Source organism: Talpa occidentalis, unplaced genomic scaffold, assembly GCF_014898055.3.
Source record: "Talpa occidentalis isolate TD23 unplaced genomic scaffold, MPIMG_talOcc4v2.1 talOcc4.7, whole genome shotgun sequence".
Taxonomy (NCBI): Eukaryota; Metazoa; Chordata; class Mammalia; order Eulipotyphla; family Talpidae; genus Talpa; species Talpa occidentalis.
This window is the reverse complement of record NW_023605083.1, coordinates 119,714,885-119,741,180: the sequence shown is the minus strand read 5'-3', so window position 1 is coordinate 119,741,180 and position 26,296 is coordinate 119,714,885. Positions and strand designations below refer to the sequence as shown.

General features: G+C 45.5%; 1 protein-coding gene and 1 long non-coding RNA gene across 3 annotated transcripts; one reads left to right on the top strand and one right to left on the bottom strand.

Moving 5' to 3' along the window:
* Nucleotides 1-2,274: 2,274 nt before the first annotated feature.
* LOC119232926 (receptor activity-modifying protein 2-like) lies at nt 2,275-5,314 on the bottom strand. The gene is made up of 5 exons (XM_054689382.1): nt 5,215-5,314; nt 4,706-4,771; nt 4,565-4,630; nt 4,009-4,123; nt 2,275-3,893 (listed from the first exon to the last, which is right to left on the bottom strand). Exons 1-5 carry the CDS (start codon nt 5,312-5,314, stop codon nt 3,638-3,640), a joined length of 603 nt encoding a protein of 200 aa, XP_054545357.1. The 3' UTR covers nt 2,275-3,637.
* Nucleotides 5,315-17,929: 12,615 nt separating this feature from the next.
* LOC119232927 (uncharacterized) lies at nt 17,930-25,782 on the top strand. 2 transcript variants are annotated; one of them, XR_008549686.1, is made up of 5 exons: nt 17,930-17,971; nt 21,633-21,728; nt 24,847-24,937; nt 25,519-25,646; nt 25,758-25,782. It is a non-coding gene; the product is annotated as an uncharacterized LOC119232927 (long non-coding RNA). The 2 variants fall into 2 exon arrangements; XR_005122218.1 differs by lacking the exon at nt 21,633-21,728.
* Nucleotides 25,783-26,296: the final 514 nt, after the last annotated feature.

Here is a 26,296-nt window from a genome sequence, read left to right as displayed (position 1 = left end):
GTCTGTCCCCTTGCCTGTTTATTTACCTGCTGGTCAATACCCAAATCACAATTGTTGCTCCCTGCTCCCCTCCCCACCTCACTCGGGGTGCTGGGGAAAAATAACCCGAACGTGCTGATTGAGCCCCAGATTCTCTTACTAACTTCACTGTCTGGCTCTCAGTGCAGTCCAGTGATACTTTTTCTTTTGCTGGCTACATGTCACATCCCTCTCAAGGTAGCTCTTCAAACCTTCCCACACATCAAACTATTCCACCTGCTGAATTGCTGACCCTCCCCCCATACCTTTCCCTTCTATTTTATGAGACTGAGGCCATGCATGTGAACCTCCTAATCGTCCCCTGTCACCACACTAGATTCATCCTTCAAAAATTCCTCTTCACTTTTGTGTCTTCCTTTTGAACTAAAAGGAAGAAGTGTCTCTCTTCCCATACAGGGCCAACCCTTTGGCATATCTTCTTGCTGCTCCTTTCCAAGATCCTCCAGGATTTCTTTGTGTATCATTTTCCCTCTTTCTCTTTTCCCTGTCTCCTCCCCAAGACTACAAACATGTTCAAATCATACTTGAAAATATGTACAATTTCCTTAATTCTGCCACCCTATTTCCTGTTTGATCTCTAACTTCCCCCCATCCAAGTCCATCATTCATTGTGCAGAATTCCTTGTTCATGCAAGTGCACAACAAACATTTGTTGAATGAGTGAATGAACAATTCACTCGATAATGTTCTAAGGGCATCATCTCCTTTGCCTCTGTGGCACTGCTTTATCCTCATTCAGCTGCTGTCTCCTGACCTTTCCCTTTGTCACCTTTCTCCCATGTTCTTTATTTCATTTTTTTAAAGATTTATTTATTTATCTATTTATTTATTTATTTACACATGCACTGGGTACAGTCAGAAGCGCGGGAGGGTGAGAGAATTCACCAGAGTCAGAGCGGGGAGCAGTGGGCGGTAGGAGAGGTCTTTGCCACGTGGGACCCTCACCCGGCGGGGAAGAGGGGGCGCTGCAGAGGCTGCTGGCAGCTTGGCAACCCAGCACTCAACTGCTGTGCTACCGGGGAGGCCCCTTTCCCATGTTCTTTAAATGTGGATATTTCCTGAGAACCTCACCTCAGCCTTCTCCTTTTCAGTACCCCTTTTCTTAGAATTCTCATGTCTCGTGACTTCATATACTATTTCTATGCAGAACACTTCTAATTCTAGACTTCCACCTCCAACCTTTTTCTACCACCATCACCACTCCAATTTCCAACTCTCTGTGAGGCATAACATTTGTTCCATTGTTATCTCCTCTTCTACATCCTTTTCTTTATGCCAGTTCCTCCTCCTAATGGCCCTTTTCTATTATTACTTCCATTGTTGTCCTAGTAACTCAGGTTCAAAGCCTGAGTCAGCTCTAGCCTCTTCTCTCCTTCATGTCCTCTGATCCAACTCCCTTCCCTATTTCTAATCATCTCTGCTACTTTTTTCAAAAATTTATTTTATTTATTTATGCATATAAGAGCTGGGGTGTAGGCCAGAGGTGCGGGGTGTGAGAAGATTCACGAGAGACAGAGTGGGGAGCAGAACAGACAGATCTACTGAAATATACTGCTGAGGGGAGCTTTGGGCAAGACAGGAGAGGTCTGCTGCGCCATGTGGGTCAGCTCCCTGGTCAGAGATAGAACTCGTGCTGCAGAGGCTGCCAATAGCTTCATAGTGCTGAGACCCAACCCCTCACACCACCAGGGAGGCCACATCTCTGCTTTTACATTATTTTTTCACTTCTTCATTTGCCACTCCTTTAGTTATTTCCTCAAACCTGGGATACTGCAATAATTTCCTGAGGTAAATTCCCGATTTACCTCTTTTTGTTTTCTCTCCCTTAGGAGAACATACTCCATCTAAGGCCTAGTCATGTATCAATTCCACGGTCACCCTCCCGATCACACCTCTGCTAGACATGACTTTCCCATCTGTGTGTTCAGATACTGTTTGGCTTATACTTCCTGCCTGACTCTCATCACACACCCTGTTTTTCTTTGTGTATGTGTTAGCTCCCCTACAAGATGAAAACCACTGAGATCAGAAACCAGGCCCTAGCTAACATGTATTTCCAATACAATATACCGCACACAGGGTCTTATCCTGCTAGGAAAAATATGTCTTAGAGAATCAATGAATATATCCAGGAAGCATGCAGGCCTCTATCCATGGAATAGACATGCTGTCCAGGAAATGAATATGCATGTACTCAGAGAGGTAGACATTTCAACAAGGGGGGAAAAATCTCTAAAAAGGCTCCAGGGACCACAAAGAACAAACAAGCGTCTTTATGGAGATGTTTCTCGTGACCTGGCAGGGGGGACATGAACAGCCGCACTTCCCAGGGACATATAGGAGCATCAGTTCACAGAAAAGGTGACTCTCACGGAGCCTAGGTATGTCGCCCAAAAGTGGGAAGGTGTCTTATTTTTTTTTTTAAATTTATTTATGCATACAAGAACTGGGGTACAGGCCAGAGGTATGGGGGTTAGAGGATCCACCAGAGACAGAGTGGGTAACAGTACAGGCAGATTGACTGAAATACACTGTTGAGGGGAGCAACAGAGGAGTCAGGAGAGGTCTGCACCATGTGGGTTGCTCCCTGGCCTGCCGGGGATCAAACTCGTGCTGCAGAGGCTGTGGATAGCTTCACAGTGCTGTGCTTAACCCCTTGTGCCACCAGGGAGGCGGGGAAGTTGTCTTAAAAAAAATATCAGTATGGTTCCAGAAGCTGATAGCATCCACTAACTAAAAACTAGTGGTTGTTATGGAGATGACAGGTGTCTGACTCCAGGATCCAATCGTTTCTTGCTTTTGAGCTTCTTCCAGGTCACATCCATCTTCTGGTTGTTGACTTTAGTGGACACCAGGGGGCAGTGTTCCACAAGGCTGTACTCACCCCTCCCCCATCCTCCTCCCACCCCAGGACAAGGTAGAATGAGGGACAAGAGACCTGGAGGGAGAGTCCTGTGGTGAATATTGTAGTGGACGCCCCCACTCCATAATTCCTGAATCTTGAGGTCCATAAGGACGAACACATGTCGGTCAGATAAAGGTTCCTATCCCCAGGTTCTGGGAGTAAACTGAGGCATGCAGAGGAAAACTCAGGGCTCCCAGATGGCCCCGCCCCTTCCTTCTTGCAGTTTTCACAGCAGCGATTCCTCCCTACCGCTTCCCCCACACCTCTCCAGCAGCTGTCCAGACCGGAAGGGAGTCTCTTCCTGCTTTTTTCCTGGAGCTGGGTTTGGATTGGGCAGGAAAGGCACCGGCCAGCGAAGGAAGTGGTGTAGGGGTGTGGCCTTCAGGTGGGGGGAGGGGAATGGGGGGGCAGGTAAACCAACAAAACAGTGGGATCACGGAGATTCTTGAGCTCTGCTGCCCAGAGCTGAGCACCTGTGAGTAAGGCAGAGACTCAGGGAAGGACACAGGCCCCCACTGTCAGGGGGGAGGCCAGTGTACAAAAAAGTTTTATTTTGAAGATTAGAGAACTTGCACGACCACCCCATCCAGTTTTCATTTCCAATGACTCATGGATCTTCGGTGAGGGTGGGAGTGAGAGGAGTTAGGAAGGGAGGGGAGCAGACCAGGGTGGCTGCTGAGAAGCTCCTGCCACCTACCCTTGGGCCTCACTGTCTTTACTCCTCCACACCACAAGGGTCACAAGGAAAGGGATGAGGCAGATGGGGGCTATGATCATGGCCAGGAGCACATTTTCGGGGGGATCTGAGAAGGTAGGCTGCACCAGAGAGCAGTTGGCAAAGTGTATCTGGTGAGTTTCAAAGATGATTTGTTCAGCCCAAGGATTGGGGAAACCCAGCATGTATTCCTCTGCCCAGTGCTCCAAGCAAGATCTCAGGTCACTGTAAGGCCTGGGGGAGAGGAAGAGAGTGTGAGGGGGAGCTGAGCCCATAGAGAGGAGTGCCCCACACTCACTCAAGGCCCACCCACAAGGAGCAGGGCCCCCAACCTCAGCATTGTTCCTACCTGCTAATCACAGCCCAGTCGCACCAGTCTTTTTCCACAGAGTCCAATTCATTCTTATAAATTTGCCAGCAAAGCCGGGTAATGACTGTCTCATAGCTCTCTGCCACCGTTTTCCCTGGGGGCACAGATGCTGCACATGGACCACACCCTGCCCCCCTTCCAAGCCCTCTGGTACTCCCATCCCCGGGCAAACACTGTCCCTGGGACTGGGACATGAGGACCATGTCCTTCAAACATGGGAATCACCAGGACAATCTCAGAAAGCAAGACTTTTCTGGTTAAAGTGAGTCCCAGCCAGGAAATTTTTAATGTCTTCTATGTGAGCAGCACTTCCCAGCCTGACAAGTCTCCACATAACCTTTTTCATTCTAACACACTTGTGAGGTGAGCCAGTGTAGAGTGGGCATAGAGGGGTGAGAGGGTGGAGACCACAAGGATCCCCAAGAGGGAACAGAGAGAGTTTAGTGGGGGCACCACTGAAGGCTGGGACCTGCCTGTGGTAAAGGGACCCTCCCAGTAGACCACCCTCCCAAGGCGCTGGCACCGACTTAAGTACCTTTAAACTCCAAGTTGCCTGGGGTGGGATGAAGCTGAGTCAGAGACTCCTGGGGCTTCAGGGCAGCTGTAAGCAGAAAAGGGAGAGGGAAGTGGGGTGACGGGCTTGCAGGCAATGGAGCCTGGAAGAGGGGGTGCATACCTTTAGACTCCAGGTTGCCTGGGGTGGGATGAAGCTGAGCCAGGGACTCCTGGGGCTTCAGGACAGCTGTAAGCAGAAAAGGGAGAGGGAGGTGGGGTGCCGGCGTTGCAGGCAGTGGAGCCTGGAAGGGGGTGGGGGTGGGAGTCGCGAACTGAGACCCTTGGAAGTTCCGGTTACCCTCAAAACAGAAAAAGAATGATCCTGGGCCGGAGGGGCGGGGGTGGCCTCGGCGCCGGGGAGGGAAGAGCCGGCACCAGCTCCTTTCCCTTCACGTCCTGGCCCAAGCCCCCTCGCTCCTCGCCCGCCCCAGACCGCCGGGATTTCTCCGCGAGGCCCCGGCACCCCAGCTTTCCCCAAGCGAGCGGCTGCTCGCCGCCGGCGGGCCAGGCACGGTCCAAAGGACCGCGCTGTCCGCACCCTCCCTCCGGAGCCCGCCCGGGCCTCGGCCGTCCACCTTCCCCTCCAGGGCCTCCCGCGCCTCCCGCCCGGGCCCGGGGCGCAGCGCTCACCGCCCAGCAGGAGGAGGAGGCGGAGCGCGGCCGGGCGCCCAGCGTGGGTCTCGGGGAGCCGCGGGCCGCCGGCGGCGCACCCCGCCCGGAGCGAGGCCATCGCGCGGCTGGCTGGCGAGGAGGGGCGGCGGGCTGCGCCGGACCCGGGCGGGGGCGCCTATATCCCCGGCCCCGGCCGCAGGAAACCGCGCCGCTTCCTCGCAGGGGCTGGGACGGCCGCGGCCACGTGGGGGGCGGGGGCGACGCCCCGGGCCGGCGGGCTGGACGGGGAGTCGCTGCCCCACCCGCCCTGGCGCCCGCCGCTCCCTCCGCCGTTGGCCCATCCCGAGTTCCAGCGCACCCTGCGGGGCTGGACAGCTCCCCGCGCCACCCCGCAGCGGGATCCATTTCCTGGGCTCGGCCGCGTGGCGCCCGGGACTCGCCCGGGTCTCCGAGCATCCACTCCCGGGGCACCCGCCGCCCCTTCTCTCCGCCGGCGAGGTGGGGGTGGGGGCGAGCTGCTCTCCGAGACCTAGGAAGGGCGAGGGGTGGGGGCTCCACGGGCTTCTCCGCGCCAGCGTTTCCGAAGCGGGGGGTTGGGGCTGTCCTGGGCCGTAGGGGAAGGAGCGCCTGGAGCTGGACTCAGAGTTCCCTTTCCCTGGGAACACCCACTGATGTCAGGCCGCCTGCCAAAACCCGGGAGACAAAGAGGGAGCTGGCCCTCCGGAGCGCGGAGAAGGCCAGGAGGTAGAGAGGAAACCAAATTCCCAATGCCTTCCCTTCCAGGCACCTCCGGGGTCACCAACCTGATTAGGGGGGCAAAATAAGATGAGTGCATGCCCGGGAATTCAGGATCAACTCGTCAGGACCAGCTGGTGAGAGGGGGAGGTTTAGGAGCTCTAGGATGAGGCTTCACTCATAGGTTGGGTGCGTTGTTATGCTCCTTTTACAGAGAAGCTAAAGCTCAGGGGAAGGGCCAGAAGTGAAGTTCAGAAGCCCTTAGTCCTCATTCTACCTCCCACTGCCCAACTGTGGAACCTGGAAAGACTTAAGTTACCTTCCCAGAATCTCAATTCCCCCCTGTGAAATGGGGATGTACCCTTCTCAGGGACCATAGTGAGGACAGCCGAGGAGCAAAGTCATTGCAGTCAGCACATGCCAGCTTCCCTGACTCCTTTTCTAAGGACTTGCCTAAGGTCACACTGCTGGGGGGCAGCAAGGCTGAGCCTGGGGCCCCAGACGCCTGACGTCTGCCACACCACAGCTGTGGTCCTAGGCCAGAGCTTTGTTAGCCTGAAGCAGTCAAGGAGCCCAGGAGCTAGTTTGGCTATGACACTGGACTCCAGACACAGCTGTCAGCAGCACCAAACTTTCCTAAATTACTCCCAGACACTGACCCTTGGATTCAGCTGCTGCTGTTGTCCCAGTTTACTGATTCCTGACCACCACAAATTATCTTTTGTGGTCTCTCTTCAAATCTTCATCTCAGGGTCTTAGGCTTTTGAATCCTGCCCACTGATAACCTGTTGTCTTCCTTCATAGTTAGGGTCAAGAGGTTGCTTTACTATTCACTGCCTCTGCAGCACGAGTTCAATCCCCGGCCAGGGAGCTAACCCACATGGCACAGCAGACCTCTCCTGTCTCGCCTGCTGCTCCCCTCAGCAGTGTTTTTGGCCCATCTGCCTGTTCTGCTCCCCACTCTGTCTCTGGTGAATCCTCTCACTCCCCACCCCCACACCTCTGGCCTGTACCCCAGTTCTTGTATGCATGAATAAATAAATCTTAAAAAAAAAAAATAAGAGGTTGCTTTAGCAAGACATCCAGCGGGAGAAGGGAGGTGGCTCAATTGGCATGAACTCAAAGCCCTCCTGGGGAGAGCCATCTGCAGTGTGCAGGAAAGAGCCAGGCAGCCTGGGAGCCACTTCAAGCCAGGGACCAGATCCTTCCCTCCCGCCCCCTACTGCCCTTTCCGAGAAGGAAACATGGCAAAGGGAGATTTCTGGGTAATCAAATGGGAGGAGGAAGCAAGGAGCAGCAAGTAAGCAAAACCAACTGTGTCCCCTGGATTGGGGCCAGAACCACCTGAGCCCACTGTAGCCTAAGCCTGGGATTGAGTTCAAGATTAAGGTTGACAAAAGCAGATGTTGGCTTTAAATAGGGCAATAATGGATGAAAACCACACGAGCATTCGCATTCGTTAGGATTCTGAAGGCCATTCATGTCTTTGGATCAATGTTTTCCTACATGAAATGACCTTAGCGTCAAAAGGGAAAATAGAGGTGACTTGGTAGAAAGTGTTCTTTGAGCCTAGAGCCGGGGTTAAATTTGCATCCTCGTGTGGAGATGTCTAATAGAGAACTGATTCTAGTCGTTCTTGAAGTTCGGGGTCCAAACCCTCCCATTGGAGACCCTGGGAATTTTTTCTCCTCCTGATCTTCCTCTTCCCATTTTTCCTACCTTTTCGATGCTTGCGTTGAGCCTTGGGGCATCCTAGTAACTGGGGCTCTTCCATGGGGGTCCTTCGGGGCAGAACTGGACTGGAAATCTCACCTTTCTCCTCTAAGTTGTCAGAGAAGATAATTCTCTGTTCTGCAGCAGTGGGACAGAGAAGGGCTGCACTCCAGACAGAGGCTGACTCTCAGGGGTCATTCTGTTTTCCATCCCTGGAGGCCTTTCCCTTGCCTTTCTAACCCCACTCTTCCTTATAATAGATCCTTCTTGCTATAAGAATATGCTTTTTGTATGTTCTTTGGCCCTTTCTCCGTCACCCCAACTTCACTGCATTGATTAATGTCAACTAGTTTTTATAAATATTGTGTTTTGTCAAATTGTCTATTATGTAAATGTCCAAATTTGTCTTTGTCATTTTGACTTGCTGTATTACACATAATTCCCTTGAACTCCTTCTATTTTGCTGTAAATGGCAGTATTTCATCTTTTAAGAACATACTTTTAATCATGCACCACATATTTTGGACTTAAAAAAAGCAGAAATAAGGTTTAATACCCCATTGTTCAGTGACTTCTCTTTTTACTTAACATGTCCTGGGTGTCTTTCCATGATGCCATATATAGATGTGCCTCTTTCCTTTTAACCACAGTGTAGTCTTCTGTTCAGTGGAGTGGAGTCTTTTTTTCTTCTATCCAGTAGGTTCTAGTCTTTAAGTTCCCTATTCCTCTGTCCCCACTCTCATTTAGTGCTTGGGAAGGGAGGGTTCTGATTCTGGTCCTGCTGGACATTGACCTGAGATTTCTGACCCCAACCTAGATTGACTTCTAGACAGGGATGCTACTACCGCATAAATTTCTCATCTTATTACAGCCAAAGGCCATTCCACACGGAGCAGGGAGAGAGATGACTCCATCATTACGAGAGATACCATTGCTAATCCTCAGCCTTCCCCGCTACACACACACATACCTATACACACACACACACACATTCAGAACAACATTGGGGAGAGTAGAGTAGAAAGCACTGGGTGACACCTATACATTGAAATTACATGCAGAACTTTCTAGAATTAGCATCTATACAGTGCAGAGACACTCATACATGCTGGCCTCTTCCCTAGATGCCTGCAAATTTAAGAGCAGAGCACAGATGTGAAGAATAGTCAGGGTCAGTGAAATCAGAAGTTCTGGTAGGGAAGGGGCTGATCCTTCCAAGCTGGAGAGAGAAGACAGACTTCAGAAGACAGAGAGTTGGCAGAGAGAACCAGAGGAGCAACAGTCAGGGAGCCAGCAGACTAAATGAGGGAAGGCAAAGGGGCAGGAACATAGCTACTCCCCTGCTCCCTAAGCTCCTCATCTGCAGAATGATGGCACACTCAATGTGAAGAGCATGGCCGCTTCTCAGAGGGAAGAATAGTTGTAGAAAACTTTGGCTCTCAAATTGGTGAAAAACAGACAAAATGGTCAAACCATATCCCTCGTCAACTGCTGGGAGAGTGACCAATAGCTACCATTTATTGAACAATTGCTTCGTACTGCACAGTGTATTCTCTGCACATGTGCTGAATGCTCAGGGCTTCGGGCCTTACCAACATAACATCAGAATTATCTTGTCCATGGGTGAAATGGGGAAACAGAAGGGACTGGCCCAAGTTCCCAGTAATTGCCAGAGCCTGAACTTGAGCATAGGATACCTTGAGACTAAGCTTCATGCCTTACCCATTATGATTTGTCACCTCCCTCTCACTTCAGATCAGAATACTGATTCCTTACTGGGTCTTAAAAAGGAAGGGCAGAAGGGTCCTCTCTGGTGGCCTAGGAGTTAAGTCTCAGTACTATCACTGCTATGGCCTAAGTTCCATCCCTGACCAGGAAGCTGACCCACATGGTACAGCAGACCTCTCCTGGCTCTCCCTCTGCTCCCCTCAGCAGTTCTGCTCCCCACTGTCTCTGGTGAATCCTCTTACAGCCCCCCACCTCTGGCCTACACCCCAGTTTCTATGCAAAAAAAAAAAAAAAAAAGGAAGGAAGGACAGAGAGCTGCTCATAGGGCCACATTGGCCCCTCCAGAAATAGGAAGATCCTGCTTCAGCCGGCTACATGCATACAACTTCCTCCTCCTCCTTCCCGGACCCAGGCAGCACCATGACATCACATGGTGGAGGCTGTTTTCTGAAAAGAACCCAGGCCAGATTCATAAGAACGATGATCAGACAGTGTGACTGAAGAGGACCGTGGCCAAGTGACCACAGCACACGCCCAGCAGTGCTGAGAACACTGCTGGTCCCTGGGCACCTGGGGCTGACTCATGATTGCTGTCAGGCCCCAGTGCAGATGCTAGAACTGCTTTCAGCCTTCTCTTTCCTTAGGACTGTCATGTGAAAACATCCCTAGGAGCCCTTCAACCTTCCCAGCACCTTGTGGGAAGCTGATGTTCTATTACATGGAGATGCCCCGAGAATGTCAGGCAATATGCTTGGTGCTCCATATGCAGATTGTTTTATTTAAAACTCACAACTTGGGACTCCCTGGTGACTCAGGGGTTAAAGTCTCAGCACTATCAAGCTATGGCCAGCCACTTTGGCAGAGTGATGGGCCAGGGAGCTGACCCACATGGTGCAGCAAATCTCTCCCATCTGTCTGATGTTCCCCTCAGCAGTGTGTTTCAGTACATCTGCCTGTGCTGCTCTCCACTCTGTCTCTGGTGAATCCTCTCACCCCCCACACCTCTGGCCTACACCCCAGTTCTTGTATGCATAAATAAATAAAAATAAATCTTTTTTAAAAATTAAAAACTCACAACTTTCTTACATTAAGTACCATAGCAACCTATATTACAGAAGAGGAAATGAGGGCTCAGAGAGGTTAAACGACTTGTCTGATATCATGCAACTAATTTTGGCAGATGCTGAAGACTGAGCAATTTTTTTTAAGATTTATTTTATTTATTTATGCATGCAAGAAATGGGGTATAGGCCAGAGGTATGGGGGCTGAGAAGATTCACCAGAGACAGAGTGGGGAGCAGAACAGGCAGATTGACTGAAATACACTGCAGAGGGGAGCAGCAGACAGACAGGAGAGGTCTGCTGTGCCATGTGAGTCAGCTCCCTGACCAGGATTGAACTCTGCTACAGTGGCTGGCCATAGCTTGATAGTGCTGAGACTTAACCCCTTGTGCCACCCTGGAGGGCCTGAAGCTTGAGCACTTTAACCTCTGCCCCACATTACCTGATGGAAGCCAATGGAGGAAGACTGGCCAGCAAAGTGCCCAGACAGAGGGACGCCCCATTCAGTGTGACCCTCTCCTGACTTCAGCTTCAGACAGTATCTTTTCAAATCCTTTCATCAAGGTCTTAATGTTTTATATGGACAATGAAGAAAAGCCCATGTTATTATGAAATAAATCATTTTTAGATCATAACGAGGATCCAACATAAGTCAAACAAATATGACACTAATAGCACAAGTGTGTTTAACATGTGTGTTGTCTATAATGTGAGCTGAAGTAATGCCACAAAAGGCAGTGCTTTCCTCATATGCAAAGTGGGGATAACAATACCAATAGCTTTAAGTTATAACACACTTAGAGGATTCTTGCCCCATAGTCCATTTACTATTGTTGTTATTTCTTTTTTCTTTTTTTTTTTTAAGATTTACTTATTTATGCATACAAGAGCTGGGGTACAGGCCAGAGGTGTGGGGGGTGAGAGGATTCACCAGAGACAGAGTGGGGAACAGAACAGGCAGACTGACCGAAGTACACTGCTGAGGGAAGCAGCGGGCCAGTCAGTAGAGGTCTGCTACACCATGTGAGTTGCTCCCTGGCTGGCCAGTGATCAAACTCATGCTGCAGAGACTGCGGATAGCTTCATAGGTTGCACCCCTTGTGCCACCAGGGAGGCCCCTGCTATTGTTGTTATTTCTATTGCCTGAGTAGTTGGAAGTACCCACCTTGGATTTGAGCAAACCTGAGTTTGAATCCATTGCTTATTTAGCTGTATGTGACCTTGTGCAATTACATAACTCATCTGAACTTGCACTCTTTTTTTTTAAAGATTAATTTATTTATGTGTACAAGAGCTGGGGTGTAGGCCAGAGGTGGGAGGGTGAGAGGATTCACCAGAGACAGAGTGGGGAGCAGAACAGGCAGATCTGGGCCCCCCTGGTGGTGCAAGGGGTTAAGCACCGCACTATAAAGCAATCTGCAGCTTCTGCAGCACGAGTTTGATCCCCGGCCGGCCAGAGAGAAACCCACATGGTGAAGCAGACCTCTTCTGTCTCCCCTGCTGCTCCCCTCAGCAGTGTATTTCAGTCCGTCTGCCTGTTCTGCTCCCTGCTGCATCTCCGGCCTGTACGCCAACTCTTGCATATATAAATAAATAAATCTTAAATAAAATGTTTTTAAAAAAAGAACAGGCAGATCTACTGAAATACACTGCAGGTGAGACAGGAGAGGTCTGCTGCGCCATGTGGGTCACGTGACCTTCCTGGCCAATGGGGAATCGAACTAGTGCTGAAGTGGCTGGCAATAGCTTGATAAGGCTGTCTTTAACCCCTGCACCACCAGGGAAGCCCCTGAACTTGCCCTCTTATCTGAAAAATGGGTCTCCCAGCGTGTATCTCACTGAGCAGTCAGATAATGCATGCAGAGCATTTGGCCCAAGGCCTGGCACTAGTAAGCATGCAATAAATAGCAGTTACTGTCATAATGTGTAATACATATAGTTATGACAACCTTATTTCCAAGATATTCTGGGATTCTTCCAGTGTCATAATTTTGTTCTCATTGCTCAATGTTCATTTTATTGAAAAGAAGACAGACTGGAGTGAGATAGAGATAGCCTGGATTTGAATTCCAGCTCCCCTACTTACTAGCCATGTGGCTTTGACCAGTGTTGTCAATCTCCCTGAGCTTCAGTGTCATATTCTGTAAAATGGGAATAACACTATCTACCTCTATGGTATCTTGCAAAGATTACAAGAAATGAGGTAGCTTCACACCCAGGCTGATGTTAGCGATTATGGGAACACTAAGGGCAATTTGTTAAATACATAAATAAATGTGATTGATTTTTATTCCTTCATGTGCATTGTCATGGGCATAATCTCGAAAGGTATGGATTGTCTTTTTCTTCCTACAATAGGGTCTCTGTAGTCAGGGGTCCCCTCCTACTCACAGAGGGGTTCAAAGGGCCCAGGTATCAGTAGTGTGGGACTCTGCTGATAAGCCTGGGAAGAGAGAAGGGGAAGTCACAGATCCAAGGGGAACTCCCCTTTCCTGTCTGGCTAGGATTTGTTTGTCTTCCACACAGGCTGCTCCCTGCTGATATGGGAGTCTGTCAAGTGTCCAGCTTTGATTGGCATCTCCAAGACAGAGAACGTGAGGAACCCTTGCATTTCAGAGACTGTTTTCTTCTGGTCTTGCAGAGTAGACTTCTAAACATGTTTTCTCTTTCTGGCACCAGGGGTGAGAGTAGAAAACCATGGAGAGGATCCAGAATCATGCGGTCAGAGTTAGAAGTCTTCAGAGAAAAGGAGGAGGTATAGTGGATGGTTCAAAGCATGGGTTTGGGATCAGAATGACTGGGCCCAAACCCTGACCACACTGCTTGCCAACTGGGTGACCTTGGGCAAATTCCAGAATCTCTTGAAGCCCTAGTTTCCTCAGCTGTAAAACAAGGATGAGAATATTATGAACTTCATATGAAACAAGATGATCTCTTGTAAGGGGCTTAGCACAAGGGCAGACACCTACTGAGTAAACAGTGTTTGCAGACTGTTACCATTTTTCTACTTATGCCGTTTTACAGTTGAGGAAGCTGATGGCCAGAAAGGAAGCACAGCTCATTAGCTGACCCCCCCATCCTCCCATCAAGGCTACTTCCCAGGCAGGGCATGTGCCAAAGTCTTGTCCTGTGGGATCAAGCCTTGAATTAACTGTGCTGAGAGAGCTGGAACGAATCACATCACCCTAACTCTGGGGTTGGAGCTTTCAGAGTATGTGCAATGTAAGGCATGAATCCCACCTAAGTCATTCCTAAAAAAGAAAGTCCCTTCCTGCTGGTATTATTTAGTTTGTAATTAACAAAGGTTAAGGAGGCCCTTTCTAAGAGTTTGGCTCAGAGGCTCAGGACTTAAACTTATAACAGCCATAAACAAGGGTGTATTGTGGGTATGTTCTTACTTGCTGAATTGAATTCATTATTATGATCCCTAAGCAACTAGGGATTCAGGAGCTAAGTACCTGGGGCAGAAAGTTGGGTTTGAGACCAGAGGACAAAGTGTCAGGGAGTGGAACAGCTTCAAAAATTGGGCCATGTTTCCAAGCTCAGTAATGTTCAGACTGACCTCAACTTGCTTTGGAGCTGCCTTTGCCTCTAAGTGTTCTGGGAGGGGTCTGGCACTTCAGCTGGCCCCACCAAGGCCTGGGCAGCAGCCCCAGTTTCTGGTGACCTTCATGCAGACTTTTAGGTTGTGCCTTGCTTTGTTTTGTTGTTTGCTTCTCTACAGTGGGGTGGCCTTTCCCTGCTTCTGGGTGGGATCTAGTGGGGGAGGGAGGATGATTTGCTCCCATCTCCACAGCTGTGTTTATACTTCCTGGTCAGGGACTGTCTGGGGCCCAACCTTTCCTCAGTTCTCTGGGTACTTTCAAAGAAATGCTATTTAATATCCCTGTGGGCCTTACAAGGGATGGGCTGAAAGAGCCAAGGGGTCGCCAATCCAAAGGGAGCAGGGAAGGGTGCAGAGAGCTCTGTATGGATTCTGGGAAGCATCATATCCTTCCCTTTCTAGCAGTGGCTGAAGATCATCAAGGAACAAAAATACATTTAGAACTTGCCTGTTTCAGAAGAACTAGAACACGTGACATGTTATTTCTAATCACTGGGTTGAACAAAATCTTGCTTTGTGATGGGGATGGAGTACACAGGGCAGAGCCCTCTTATCTACAGCTTCACTGGAGCCAGGTCAGAAATGCAGCATAGTAAAGCCAACAAGAGCATGCTAAGATCCAGGCAAGTTAAAAGGATTTAAGAAAAATGGTCAAGGAAATAATCTCTTCTCCAGGGAGCGAGTTGAGCTGGTATTAATCAGTATACTAGTGTTGCTGGACTCTCAGCCAAAACTGGGAGAATGGCTGCCAAGCAAATCAGGCATCAGGTTTCAGAAATTAAACACATAACTTTATTATTTATTATTTTTTTTTTACAACAGGGAGCTTTCAGAAAAAGAACCACTCCTATTAGACTATTCAGCACACTTTGTCCAGTTTCTCTTAGCCCCAGAGGCCTCCAATTTAAGAGCAAGATGAGCAACTGGAAGCCAGAAGTGACACAATTATTCCTTTCTCTTATTAACTGCAGGGAGGCAGGGCTGGGGGGACTGGGGCAGGGGTGATGGTATAGTTTTTCAAAGGTCCAGTTGCTGACCACTTGCCAACAGATTTTCTATGAATTTATAGGACAAATACCTGAGGGGTTGGGGAAGAAAAAGTTACAGAGAAAGGCTGGCCAAACAGAGTTGGCTGATAGTGTCTCATGGATCATGGTCAGCTAATAAAGAGACCGCTCTTGGGAAAACTCTTTCCCATCACCAAAAGAAGGAACTGATTGGCAAACACATTTTTCCCAAGAGCCTTATGCTTATTGGTGAGGTAGAAATTTATTTTTGTTATTCTCCAGTGAGCAAGGATTACTAGACCCAGGTTTAGTCCTATGCTAAGTGTGGTGCAGATGTGAAAGAGGTGTACAGCTTGGTGATGAGTGTAAAGTGACTTGGAGTATAAGCCCAGGGAGGTCTGGGAGTTCTGGAAGACTTAATGAGGATGTGAAGCTTGAGCTAGTCTTGGCTCTGATTTATGGCTTTGCCATAAACCTCCTCAACCTCCTTCTTTTTTACCTCAAAATATTTCTGTAATCATATTTTCTTTGTTGTCACATTTTTACAGCTCTCCTCTTGTCACTCGACTCTCCTAAAGTAATGTAGTCCACCCCAATGGTGTTAGCTACCATCAATACTCTTGTGATATTAGTTACTATGGATATCTAGACAGCTCCCAAATCTCCAGTCTCAGTCCTGACATTCATATCTTCTGAATATCCCTCTTCTGATCACTCAATCTATTTTTTTTTTAAAGATTTATTTATCTATTTATACAAGCACCGGGTACAGTCAGAAGCGCGGGAGGGTGAGAGAATTCACCAGAGCCAGAGCGGGGAGCAGAGCAGGCAGAAGGACCGAGGTACACTGCTGAGGGGAGCAGCGGGCGGCAGGAGAGGTCTGCGCGCCATGCGGGACCCTCCTCCGGTGGCCGGGGAGAAGCCGGGGATCGAACTGGCGGTGCAGAGGCTGCGGGCAGCTTCGCAACCCAGCGCTCAACCGCTGAGCCACCAGGGAGGCCCCTCAATCTATTTTTTTTTAACTCACCATCCACCTCCATCTTTTAAAACCCACTTTCTTTATTTCAGTACTTATCTATGTAGCGTGATGGTTCTCAAACTTGGTTACACAGTGTAAGCACTGGGGACACCCTTAAAAGTCTTCAAGCATAGATTATAATATTATGGCCAAGACCAATAAATCAGACTCACTGGAAGTGAGTCAGATATCATTAGTTGTTAAAGCTCCCCAGATGATTTCAAAGTGAGCCAGGTTGGAGAGTTATTAATATAAAGGGTGGCAGGAAAGGAAAGGAAAATCATTGAAAATTGCCAAGTTTGAAGGACCATTTGCCTTGATTTGGTAGTTAATCTATAGAGGCAAGAGGAAAACATCAAATTCAATGGTTCTTATATAAGGAAAAGGAAACTAAATTTGGAATCAGAGACCTGAGTTTAAGACCTGATAGAACAAGTTTTCACCTGCGTAAGGACAGTCTTCTGACTTCTTTATACCAGAATAGCCTGGTGTATAAAATTCAAATCTTCCCTACTTAATTAATAGAGTTGTTCAGAAGATTATTCCAAAAAATGAAAAACATAGACTTGAAACAAATTTAGGATAATTTTACTATTTTTGTATTTTAATTTTTTCCTCTGTATTTGAAATACTTTCAGATTTATAAAAGACTTGCAAATGGCAGAGTTCTTGTTCATCTTTCAGTCAACGTCCTCAAAAGTTGAGAAAATGTAGTTCCCAAAGCTGGAAATTAAAATACTATTGACTAATCTATAGGCTTATTCAATTTTCCATCTAATATCTTTTTTCCTGGACCAGGATTCAGTGCAAGATCACACATTATTTAGTTGTCATGTCTCCTCAGACTCCTCCTGAGACAGTTCATCTTTTCTTTGTCTTTCACAACCTTGACATTTTTAAAGATACACGCCAGTTATTTTGTGGATTGTCCCTTATTTTGAATTTGTCTGATGCATCCTCAGGACTAAATTTACAGAGTTCCAATTTAGCATTTCAAAATACTCGAGAAGTGATTTTGTGCTCTCTGCATCACATTGAGAGGTACCTAATAAGAATCTCTCTCATCACTAGTGATGTTAACGTGGATCACTTGGTTAAGGTGGTATCTGTCAGGAAAGAAAAAGAAAAATACCGGATGGTCTCACTCATAGCAGGAATCTAGAAAACTTAAATAAGGGACCAGGAAAATGAATAACTCTAAGAAAGTGAAAATCAAAATCAACAAAAAACTATGAACCAGAGATACTTTTTTGGGGGTGGGGGCGGAAGGGGAGGGATTGGGGTCAAAATGGGGGGGTTGCAATTGTATGGGGAATATAAAAATAAAATTTATTATTTTAAAAAAAAAGTGGTATCTGTCAGATTTTCCCCCTGGAAAGTTACTATTTTTCCCTTTGTAACATAGGTATCTTGTGAGCTTTGATACATGGTTACTAATTTCAGTCTACCTGATTGAGCAAACTTTAGGGAAGCCAGGTATAAATAAACCAAGATTTCTGATACGGGTGTTTGGGGTATTAGTAGTTATGAGGGTTCAGTGTAAAGGGGTTTCCAGGTTGACTCCAAAGGCTGAAGTGACATATGGCTTATCACAAGTCCGTGGAGACGGTGCAACTGCTGGATAAGGTCCACAACAAGACATCAGAGGTTCGAAAGTCATCCCTTCCAGTCTCCTTACAGCACTGCCTTGGCGCCGTCGGGACCGGCAGCAAGCCCTCGGACTCCCGAGCCGGGGACACCGGCGCCTAACCACCGACGGGCAAACGAGGAAGCCCAGGTGGCCCGAGCCGCGGGCGCGGGCGGCAACGCGCAGGCGCCAGCAGGAGCGCGGGGCGTGGCCGCGGCGCGGGGGCGTGGCCGCGGCGCGCAGGCGTGCTGGCGGCGAGTCCCTGCGGCTCGGGATGGAGGGTGAGTGAGTAAACAAGCCCGGGCCGGGCGGTGGGGCCGGCCTCGGCACCGCGCCACCCGGGCTTGAGGGAGGGAGAGGCGAGGGGATCAGAGAATTGGGGGGAGGCGGAGGGGTACACTGCCTGTCCTGCCGGGGGCAACGGAACCTCCCGTCCCGCTTCGGAGGACTGGGGGAAACGGGGTGACCCGGCGAGAGAGCCCCCGCGAGGACCGCGTTGGGGACCCGGAAGGCGGGGTGTCGGCGGGAGGCGCGGCGGGGGCGGGCCCGGCCGGGGAATCCCGTTGGAGGGCGGGGTGGGCTGTGGGCGGGAGCCCCGCTCCGGCGCGCGGTGGGCGGCGGCACCTGCGGGGGCCTGAGCGGAGCGGACTCGGGGGGACCCGGGGCTGTGCGCGGGGAGGGCCTGACCTGGAGGCTCCGTTTGTGATGACTTTGGGGGATTTTGAGAAGGGGGTGACCGTGCCGGGATAAGGGTGAGGCGAGCGAGGCTCCTAAGGCGCAGAATGTTAGGGGGCTCTCACGGGGTCGTGCGGGTCACGGACGGTGTGCGCGCTGGGGTCCTCGCACCCCAGTCCCGGCCCTAAGAGGCTTGTCTCCAGATGTGGTCTCGCGCCAGTCCCTGCGCACCCCAGAATTTCCCCGGGGAGCAAATGATATAAAGGAAAGCGCCTGGAAGCAAGACAAGGTGCATCAGGGAGATGCCTTTTAGGAAATATGGGACAAAGTTGTTTCGGTAAAAAGTGACTGCTGAGAAATTGTTTGCGGGGTGGGGAAGGGAAGGGGTGTGGGGGGATGTTAGTGCCGCCCGGGGAGCATGGGGAGTGGGCTTTGGATGGATGAAGTATAGGGTTGTAAAGAGGGTGGCCTGGATGGGGAGTTTAGGACGGCGCCGGGGGTGGCGGTGAGGGTGAGGGAAAAGAGCCGGGGTGTGTGCAAGGACGGCAATAAAAGTGTGGGTCTCTTCCTCTACATTTGCTGCCATGATGTCTTTGGAGAGAAAATCCTGCCCACCCACCTGCCCGGTACTTTTAAGTTTAGGAAAGCAGCATTGAATGAAGTTTCTAACCTGAGAAGGTGTGAAATCTATCAGAGGTGGCTGTGGGAGCTTGTTATTTTAAGCAGCGGAATTCCCGAGGCCGGGATGGCGTGGCATTGATAAAAGAGATCACTTACATAGAAGATAGTGTGTGTTGGGAGATAAGCTTTTTTTTTTTTAACACATTTATGATAGAGGAAAGGACCATTAATAAAAATATAGCGATACTCTGAAGGTTTATGCACAGTGTGTGTCACCGTGTGAATTAACTCTCCCAGATCAGAGTGTTTGTTTTATTCATTGATGTATTCTACGCACCTAAAACAGTGCCAGGCACACAGTAGGAATTCAATACTTATTTGTGCAATAAATAAATAATGGGAAATCTCTGGGGGTGGGGAGAGCTGGATCCCAGTCCTGACACTAACTAGTGGGCACTTATAATAGGTCAATCATGGTAAGGCACAGTTTTAAGACTCCAGGGACACAAATGATCTCTTCATCATGGTGTTATTTCAGTTTTCTTTGAAAGATTAAGGAGGCTGGGATTAAAAAAATGAAATTTTATTCGTGAGAAGACCTTTGTGAGAAGTAAAGGGTAAGAAAATGTAGTTGAACTCATTCTCTTGTGCTCCTTGCTATTGAATTAGCATGCCTTTAAAAAAAAACTAAAATATTTTGTCTGCTTAATTCTTGAGATCTGAAGTTTGGCTTCCTAAACCTGTGGGTTACAGTTCTCGCCCTTGATCTGTGCCTTATGTGAAACATGTAACAATTCATTTCACTAAGTTTATCTTTTTCCTGTGTTGAACTGTGTTTAAAAAGTTTCTACTTTGTTAACTTAAAGGAAGGAAAAAAAAAGGAAAAGAAAACGTGGAGAAAAGGTATGATACCAGGCAGGTAGGGATGGAGGGGGTCAGGGTTTAAAAAGGAAAACCTGTTCTTAAGAGAGTACCTCCATCCCAGAAAAGCCCCAGCTTAAAAAAAGAAATTTGAGAACTGTGTTTTGGGCTCCTTCCTAATATCTTTAGTCTGTTGTCTGTGGGACTTCACCTTGAAGTTGTGAGTCACTTAATGGGTAGTTGGAGTTCAATGTCTCTAACACACTTGCCTTAAGACTTTGAGACAAAAAAGAATAAAAAGTCTTGCTTTTGTTGAATGATAGAGAATACTCGCTAAATATTAAACTTTTTTACTAGCATGAGAGAGGACCAGCCAAGGTCCGATTGTAGCCTGTTAGGGAATTGCTATAACTTTCCTGAATCAGCATTGTTCACCCTAAGAGCCAGCATTTCCTTGGCATCTCATGAAAACTAATTCTGCTTTGATTTTTATTACTGTTGTCTCCAGTGCAAATGACCTGATTCTCTAGGTAAAGCAATGTTAGAACACATTCATTTTATTTTAAATAAAATAAGTAATTTAAATAGAATAATTTCATTTTAAGTAACAATTCAGGCTTACAGCTACCCATGAGTAAGGCTCTTTCTGTGTGTATAGCACCTAGAAGCCCAAACTAACAAATGTAAATACCTTGGAGAAATGGGAGGGTATAAATTAAAGATGTACTTTCATAGATCCTAGTTGAAGGATCAATCAGGCTGTGCATGCAGCCACATGTTTGAATGGTATGTTGATGTCATCATTTTATTATCTGTTACTAGAGCTCTTTGCGGAGGTAGGTTTGTTCCTACCTACCATTCATATTTCAGCTCCATCATGAACTGAAAAAAAATGAGATGGAAAATTTTAAAAATCTTGTGCTGCCAAAGCCTTACATAACCTGTTGGTTAGTAAGATTATTTATTATAAAGGAGAAAATCATAAATACATTAAGGTTGTCCCTAGAGAAGCTATTTCTGCAAAGGAGCACATTTATACAGATAAAAGAACTTAAGAGTTTGGAACTTTTATATTCTAATCTTTCCAAATTTAAGAATATTGTTCCTTAAATGTTTTATCTCCAAACAATTTCAGTAATGTTTTACCATTTCCAACTAGTGACTGACTACATTCTACTCATAGTTCCTTTGAAGCAATTTGAGATAGATTTTCTGTGGAAAGATTTCTATATTCTTATAGCTTGCTTTTCCTGTAGAAATTCAACATGTAAATAAGGTAGTTCTTATTTCCAATTATACATTAAGATTTTTAATTAAAAAATAAACTTTTATAGAGCATTTTTTGATTTACAAAAAATATATAAAAATAGTACAAGGAGTTCCTATAAACCCCTGTGTCCAGTTTCCTCTATTATTAACATATTAGTATACCTGTAACATTTTTTACAGCCAATGAACCAGTATTCATCATTCTGCTGTATTATTCATTCTGAAGTGACTCAAAAGTTTTTTTTCCAAAGGGTGAATTGCCTATGTATTTTTAATAGTAAAAGTCTCTAGAAAATAATGCATTGATTGTATCATCACGAAGACTTTTTTTTCCTTAATCAGTTTTATTGAGGCCAATTTACAACAGTAAATTCACCATTTTATGTATAGTTGAGTGATTTTTCATAAAAGTACATGGTCAGATAACCATCCCCACAGCCAAGATGAAGAACATTTTAATAATTTTGAAAAGTTCCCTTATGCTCCTTCTCATTTACTCCCTTTCTCCCTCCCCAGGCCTGGCAACCGCTGATGTGCTGCTGCCTGTCACTGTAGATTTGCCCTTTCTAGAATCCTTCCAGTAGAATGTCCTATATAAGTGGAATCACACAGGTAGTTTTCTTTCACATTGTGTGTTTTTGAGAGAGATTTTGCATGTATGGAAACTATTCATTTTTATTGTTAAGCAGCATTCCACTGTGTGTGTGTATGTATAGTATGTACATACTCATACACATATACACACACACACACACACACACTCTACAAAGCTTTGTATCCATTCACAAATCCATAGATATTTGTGTGATTTCTACTTTTTGGCTGTTTTCAATAAAGATGCTACATACAAATACTTGCGTACAGATTTTTTGTGGGAATGTGTATTTCCATTTCTCTTGGATAAATAATTAGCAATTATATGCCAGACTTCATGGTAAGTATTTATTTTAAAAACTGACAAACTTTTCCAAACTGGCTATCCCATTTTGCATTCCCACCAGCAATGTATGAGGATCCTAGTTGCTCTTCATCCTCACGAATGTATTATCAATCTTTTGATTTTTACCAACCTAGTATGTAATAGTATGTTGTTGTGGTTTCAATTTGCATTTCTCTAATGACTAATGATATTGGGCATCTTTTTATGTGCTTGTCATTCTGATATCTTTTTTTGGTGACATAATCTAGTCAAAATTTTATCCATTTTTTTATTAAGTTGTTTATCTTATTATCAAGTAATTAGAATTACATAAAGTTGTATTTTCAAATTATTGACCAAAACAGCATATGTTTTTGAGTTTATTTTCAATGTATAAGTGGGTACAATGAAATCTTAAGTATTAACTTGGTACTAAGCTGGATATAAATGCTATTTTGTATGTGTAAATATCTAAAGAACAGATGTAGTAGAAATATAAAATATTTTTGTGTACGAAAATATTTTGCCCTTGGGCAAAATATAACATTTGGGCCACTGTGTCTCTGTTGAATCCATTTCTCTAACGCTGTTCTAGTAAATACAGAATTTTTCGTTTGTGTTAAAAGAAAAATCTTTGCAGTGAGAATTATTGGTTAGCATCCAGATGCTGTGAGAACCCATTTAATGGCTGTGTTTCAGGTGTTTATTTAAATCATATCTGTCTGTTCCAAACAGTATGTCTTGTCTTCCTCATACACTCTGGGGACTGACCAGCTGCCAAATAAAATTTTAGAGACATTGCAGACCTATTAAAAAAAACAAGCAAAATAAATATTGGTTCATGGTCACATGAGGTTCAAATACCACTTTAATTGTAAAAGAAAGAAGTGTGACTTATTTTACATTGTGGCTTAATGGTTAAAAATTAGTGGCATTTCATGTATATGTGTATAGTCCTCTGGGAAATAAAACACTTGCATAAAATTAGAAATGGTGCCATTAATTGTTGGACTATTGTGATGTGTTTACTGTCATTTTGACAAGACTATAGGAGATCAAATTTCAGTGATATCCTTTCTCTAATAAAAATATTGATATTTTTCTGTGGCTGTCTCCTTTAAGAAAACACACACACACACACACACATACACACACACACAGTTGTGTTGTGGATTATGTTCTTTTCCATTATTTGATCTCTAGTTTTAAATGGATGGAGCAACCTTCCTAAGCATACTGTTTGATGAAGGGAAATTTAACTCTGAAAGAGTGGGAGAGAGATTATAGTCCAAAATCTTTTTTTTTTTAAGATTTATTTATTTATGCATACAAAAGCCCAGGTGCAGGCCAGAGATGCGGTGGGTGAGAAGATTCACCAGAGACAGAATGGGGAGCAGAACAGGCAGATGTACTGAAATACACTGCTAAGGGGAGCAGCGGGCAAGGCAGGAGAGGTCTGCTGCGCCATGTGGGTCACCTCCCTGGCCGGGGATCGAACTCATGCTGCAATGGCTGCGGATAGCTTCATATGTTGTGTCCTAACCCCTTGTACCACCAGGGAGTCCACCAAATCTTTTTTTTAGGAGGCTATGGTGTCTCATTGAATTACAATCTATAACATTTGGGCCACTGTGTCTCTGTAAGGGTAACCCAAAGTTTCTAAGGCAGACAGTTTTATCCTGAATGTGAATCACAAATTCAGCAGGCTATTACTAAGCCTATTCAGGGCAGAAATTATGTGATCAGCTACTTAATATTGCATGTGAGTGTGGTGTACTTAATTTTAACATTCAAATAAAGTCTTTTCTTTGCCCTACTCCATAGAGGAATGGGAATTATTTAAAGATGTGTAGGGGAGAGAGAGAGAGTATAATCTAGAGGATAGAAATGCAGTCTGCTTAATTTTGTTTTCAATTCAACACCTTAGCACTCTGATTTCAAATTCTTAGATGTATTGTTGTTTCATTCCCTTTCCTTGGAGAGATAAGGTAGAACAAGGAATTCTGTTTTGAATGGTTTGGATCACTTGACTAAGTTAACAGTGAACACAGTCTATCTACTCCTCTGCTCTTCCTCCCTTCCTTCATTTGTCCTCTAAATTTAACTTAGTTTCATACCTATCCATTGGTTCTTCCAATGAGCTATTCAGATATGTTCCTCTTAAAAGTCCATGAGTGTGAGATATAATCATGATCTGATTGTGGTACATGTGGGTTAAGTTTTGCTGCTTTCTAGTCTGTGCTGTCCTTATCCAGGGGTTGGGAGGAAATAGATAATAAAAAATGCTTCTTTAGAAGGAATTGAATATTAAGCTTCAAAAGAAAAAACTTTTTCAGAAATTAAAAAAACAAGTTCTGAAACTTTGGTTTCTGTTTAAATTTCCACTCTCTACTGCTCCTTATAATATTTTCAGAAATGTAAAATGTTAGGTGAAATGAATAGACCTAGTTCTTTAGGAAACCTGAGTAGTTAAACATAGAGTAAGAACAGTCTTAGAGATCTTACTGAATTTTTACATGTATTTGAATGTTCTTTCTCTAAATTGTTCGGACTGATGCCTGGACCTAGAAGTTGTTTCAGAATAGTACTGTGGACTTAGTGATTATGGGACTAAATTTGTACACATGACTGAAGGATAGAATTTAATAAAATTAAGGCCCCTTCCCAAATGGCATCAAGTATTCGGACCTGACTTACTTGCAGAAATAGTGGTGCAGAGGTCTGGAAGTCTTTGTAGATCAGGGAAAGCATCTCACTGAGGGTATATATTCCACTGACTTAGTAAAACCGCTGTCTATTTTTTTTGAGAAGCTGAACGTTTGTTTTGCCTTTGTGTCTTGCTATTCCTCTGAAGAACAGAAGGCACATCTTAAACCCCGACACTTCCCCTGCATTCCATGAGGTAGGTAGAGTTTATTACAATAAGAACTTTCTTTAAAATTTTGAAACTTAATTCAAATACGAAAACAAATAAAAAAGCTATTTGCAGGATTAACATATTTTTCTTTGTGTCTTTTTGCTGACTTGGAGATGAGACTATGCTGTTTGTCATATCCAACTTTTATTGTTAGTCATAAGCAAGATAAAGTTAATTTGGCACAGGTACAGGTTTGTAGTGTGGGTGGATCTTTCCATGAAGCTCTGTGATTTAACTTGATTCTTGCTGAACATTTCTTCTAATTAAGATAGTGAGTAGGTTCCAAATTTCCACATAATCCAGGTTCCTAATCTTTGTGAGAGAACTCCTTGATGCTAAGGTAAAAGCAAGGTCCCATAGGACAGAGGCTAAGCTTTTGGTTAATCAGATTGTGCTGATATGAAATCTTTTTTAATTAACCTTTTGTAGGTTTGAGTTTTTTAAACTTACACTTTATGAATAATTGCAATGAGAATGAAAGCATAATTGTCATGTTGATTAGAGTTTTTGGAAATGTTTTTATTTCCAGGCAATAAAATGCTATTTCTTAACTCTTTCTCTCTTAGATTATAGCAAAATGGACATACCAAATCCCCCAACTTCCAAATGTATCACTTATTGGAAAAGAAAAGTTAAATCTGAATACATGCGACTTCGACAACTTAAACGGCTTCAGGCAAACATGGGTGCAAAGGTAAAAAATATATAAGTGAAAGCTTACATATTTTAATATGTTGGAGGAGTTGGATTTATTTTTAGCTCTTCTCTTAAATCCTACTACTGATTTTTAACTTGGCTTTGCTAGGCTCTGTATGTAGCAAATTTTGCGAGGTTCAAGAAAAAACCCGGATCCTCAATGAAGAATGGAAGAAGCTTCGTGTCCAGCCTGTCCAGCTGATGAAGCCAGTGAGTGGACATCCTTTTCTCAAAAAGGTACTTCCAGGTGTCTGAGCTCGAGCAGCTTTCCTCTCTTTCTTCAGCTTAAGTGTTTTTTTTTCTTCTTTCTTTCTGTATTTTGTGACTTCTAGAAAATAAATAAGGATAGTGTATATAACTACTATAGTCAACATTTAAAACTGTGATGGCAAATCTATAGCTTAAAGAATAACCTTTTCACCTAATGTTCTTTTCATCATGAGTTTTTAATAGAAAAACAAGACACTTACTGTCCACTTTCCTGGACTCTGAGCTCCAAAGCATTTTTTTTTTTTTCACTCTAAGGTACTTGATATTGGAAAAGGAATGCCCTGGATTATGGATAGAAGTACATTGATCAAATGGCTATCCCTTACTGTGAATTTAAAAAACATTGTCTCTTAGAGAGATAATATTTTAAAATATAAA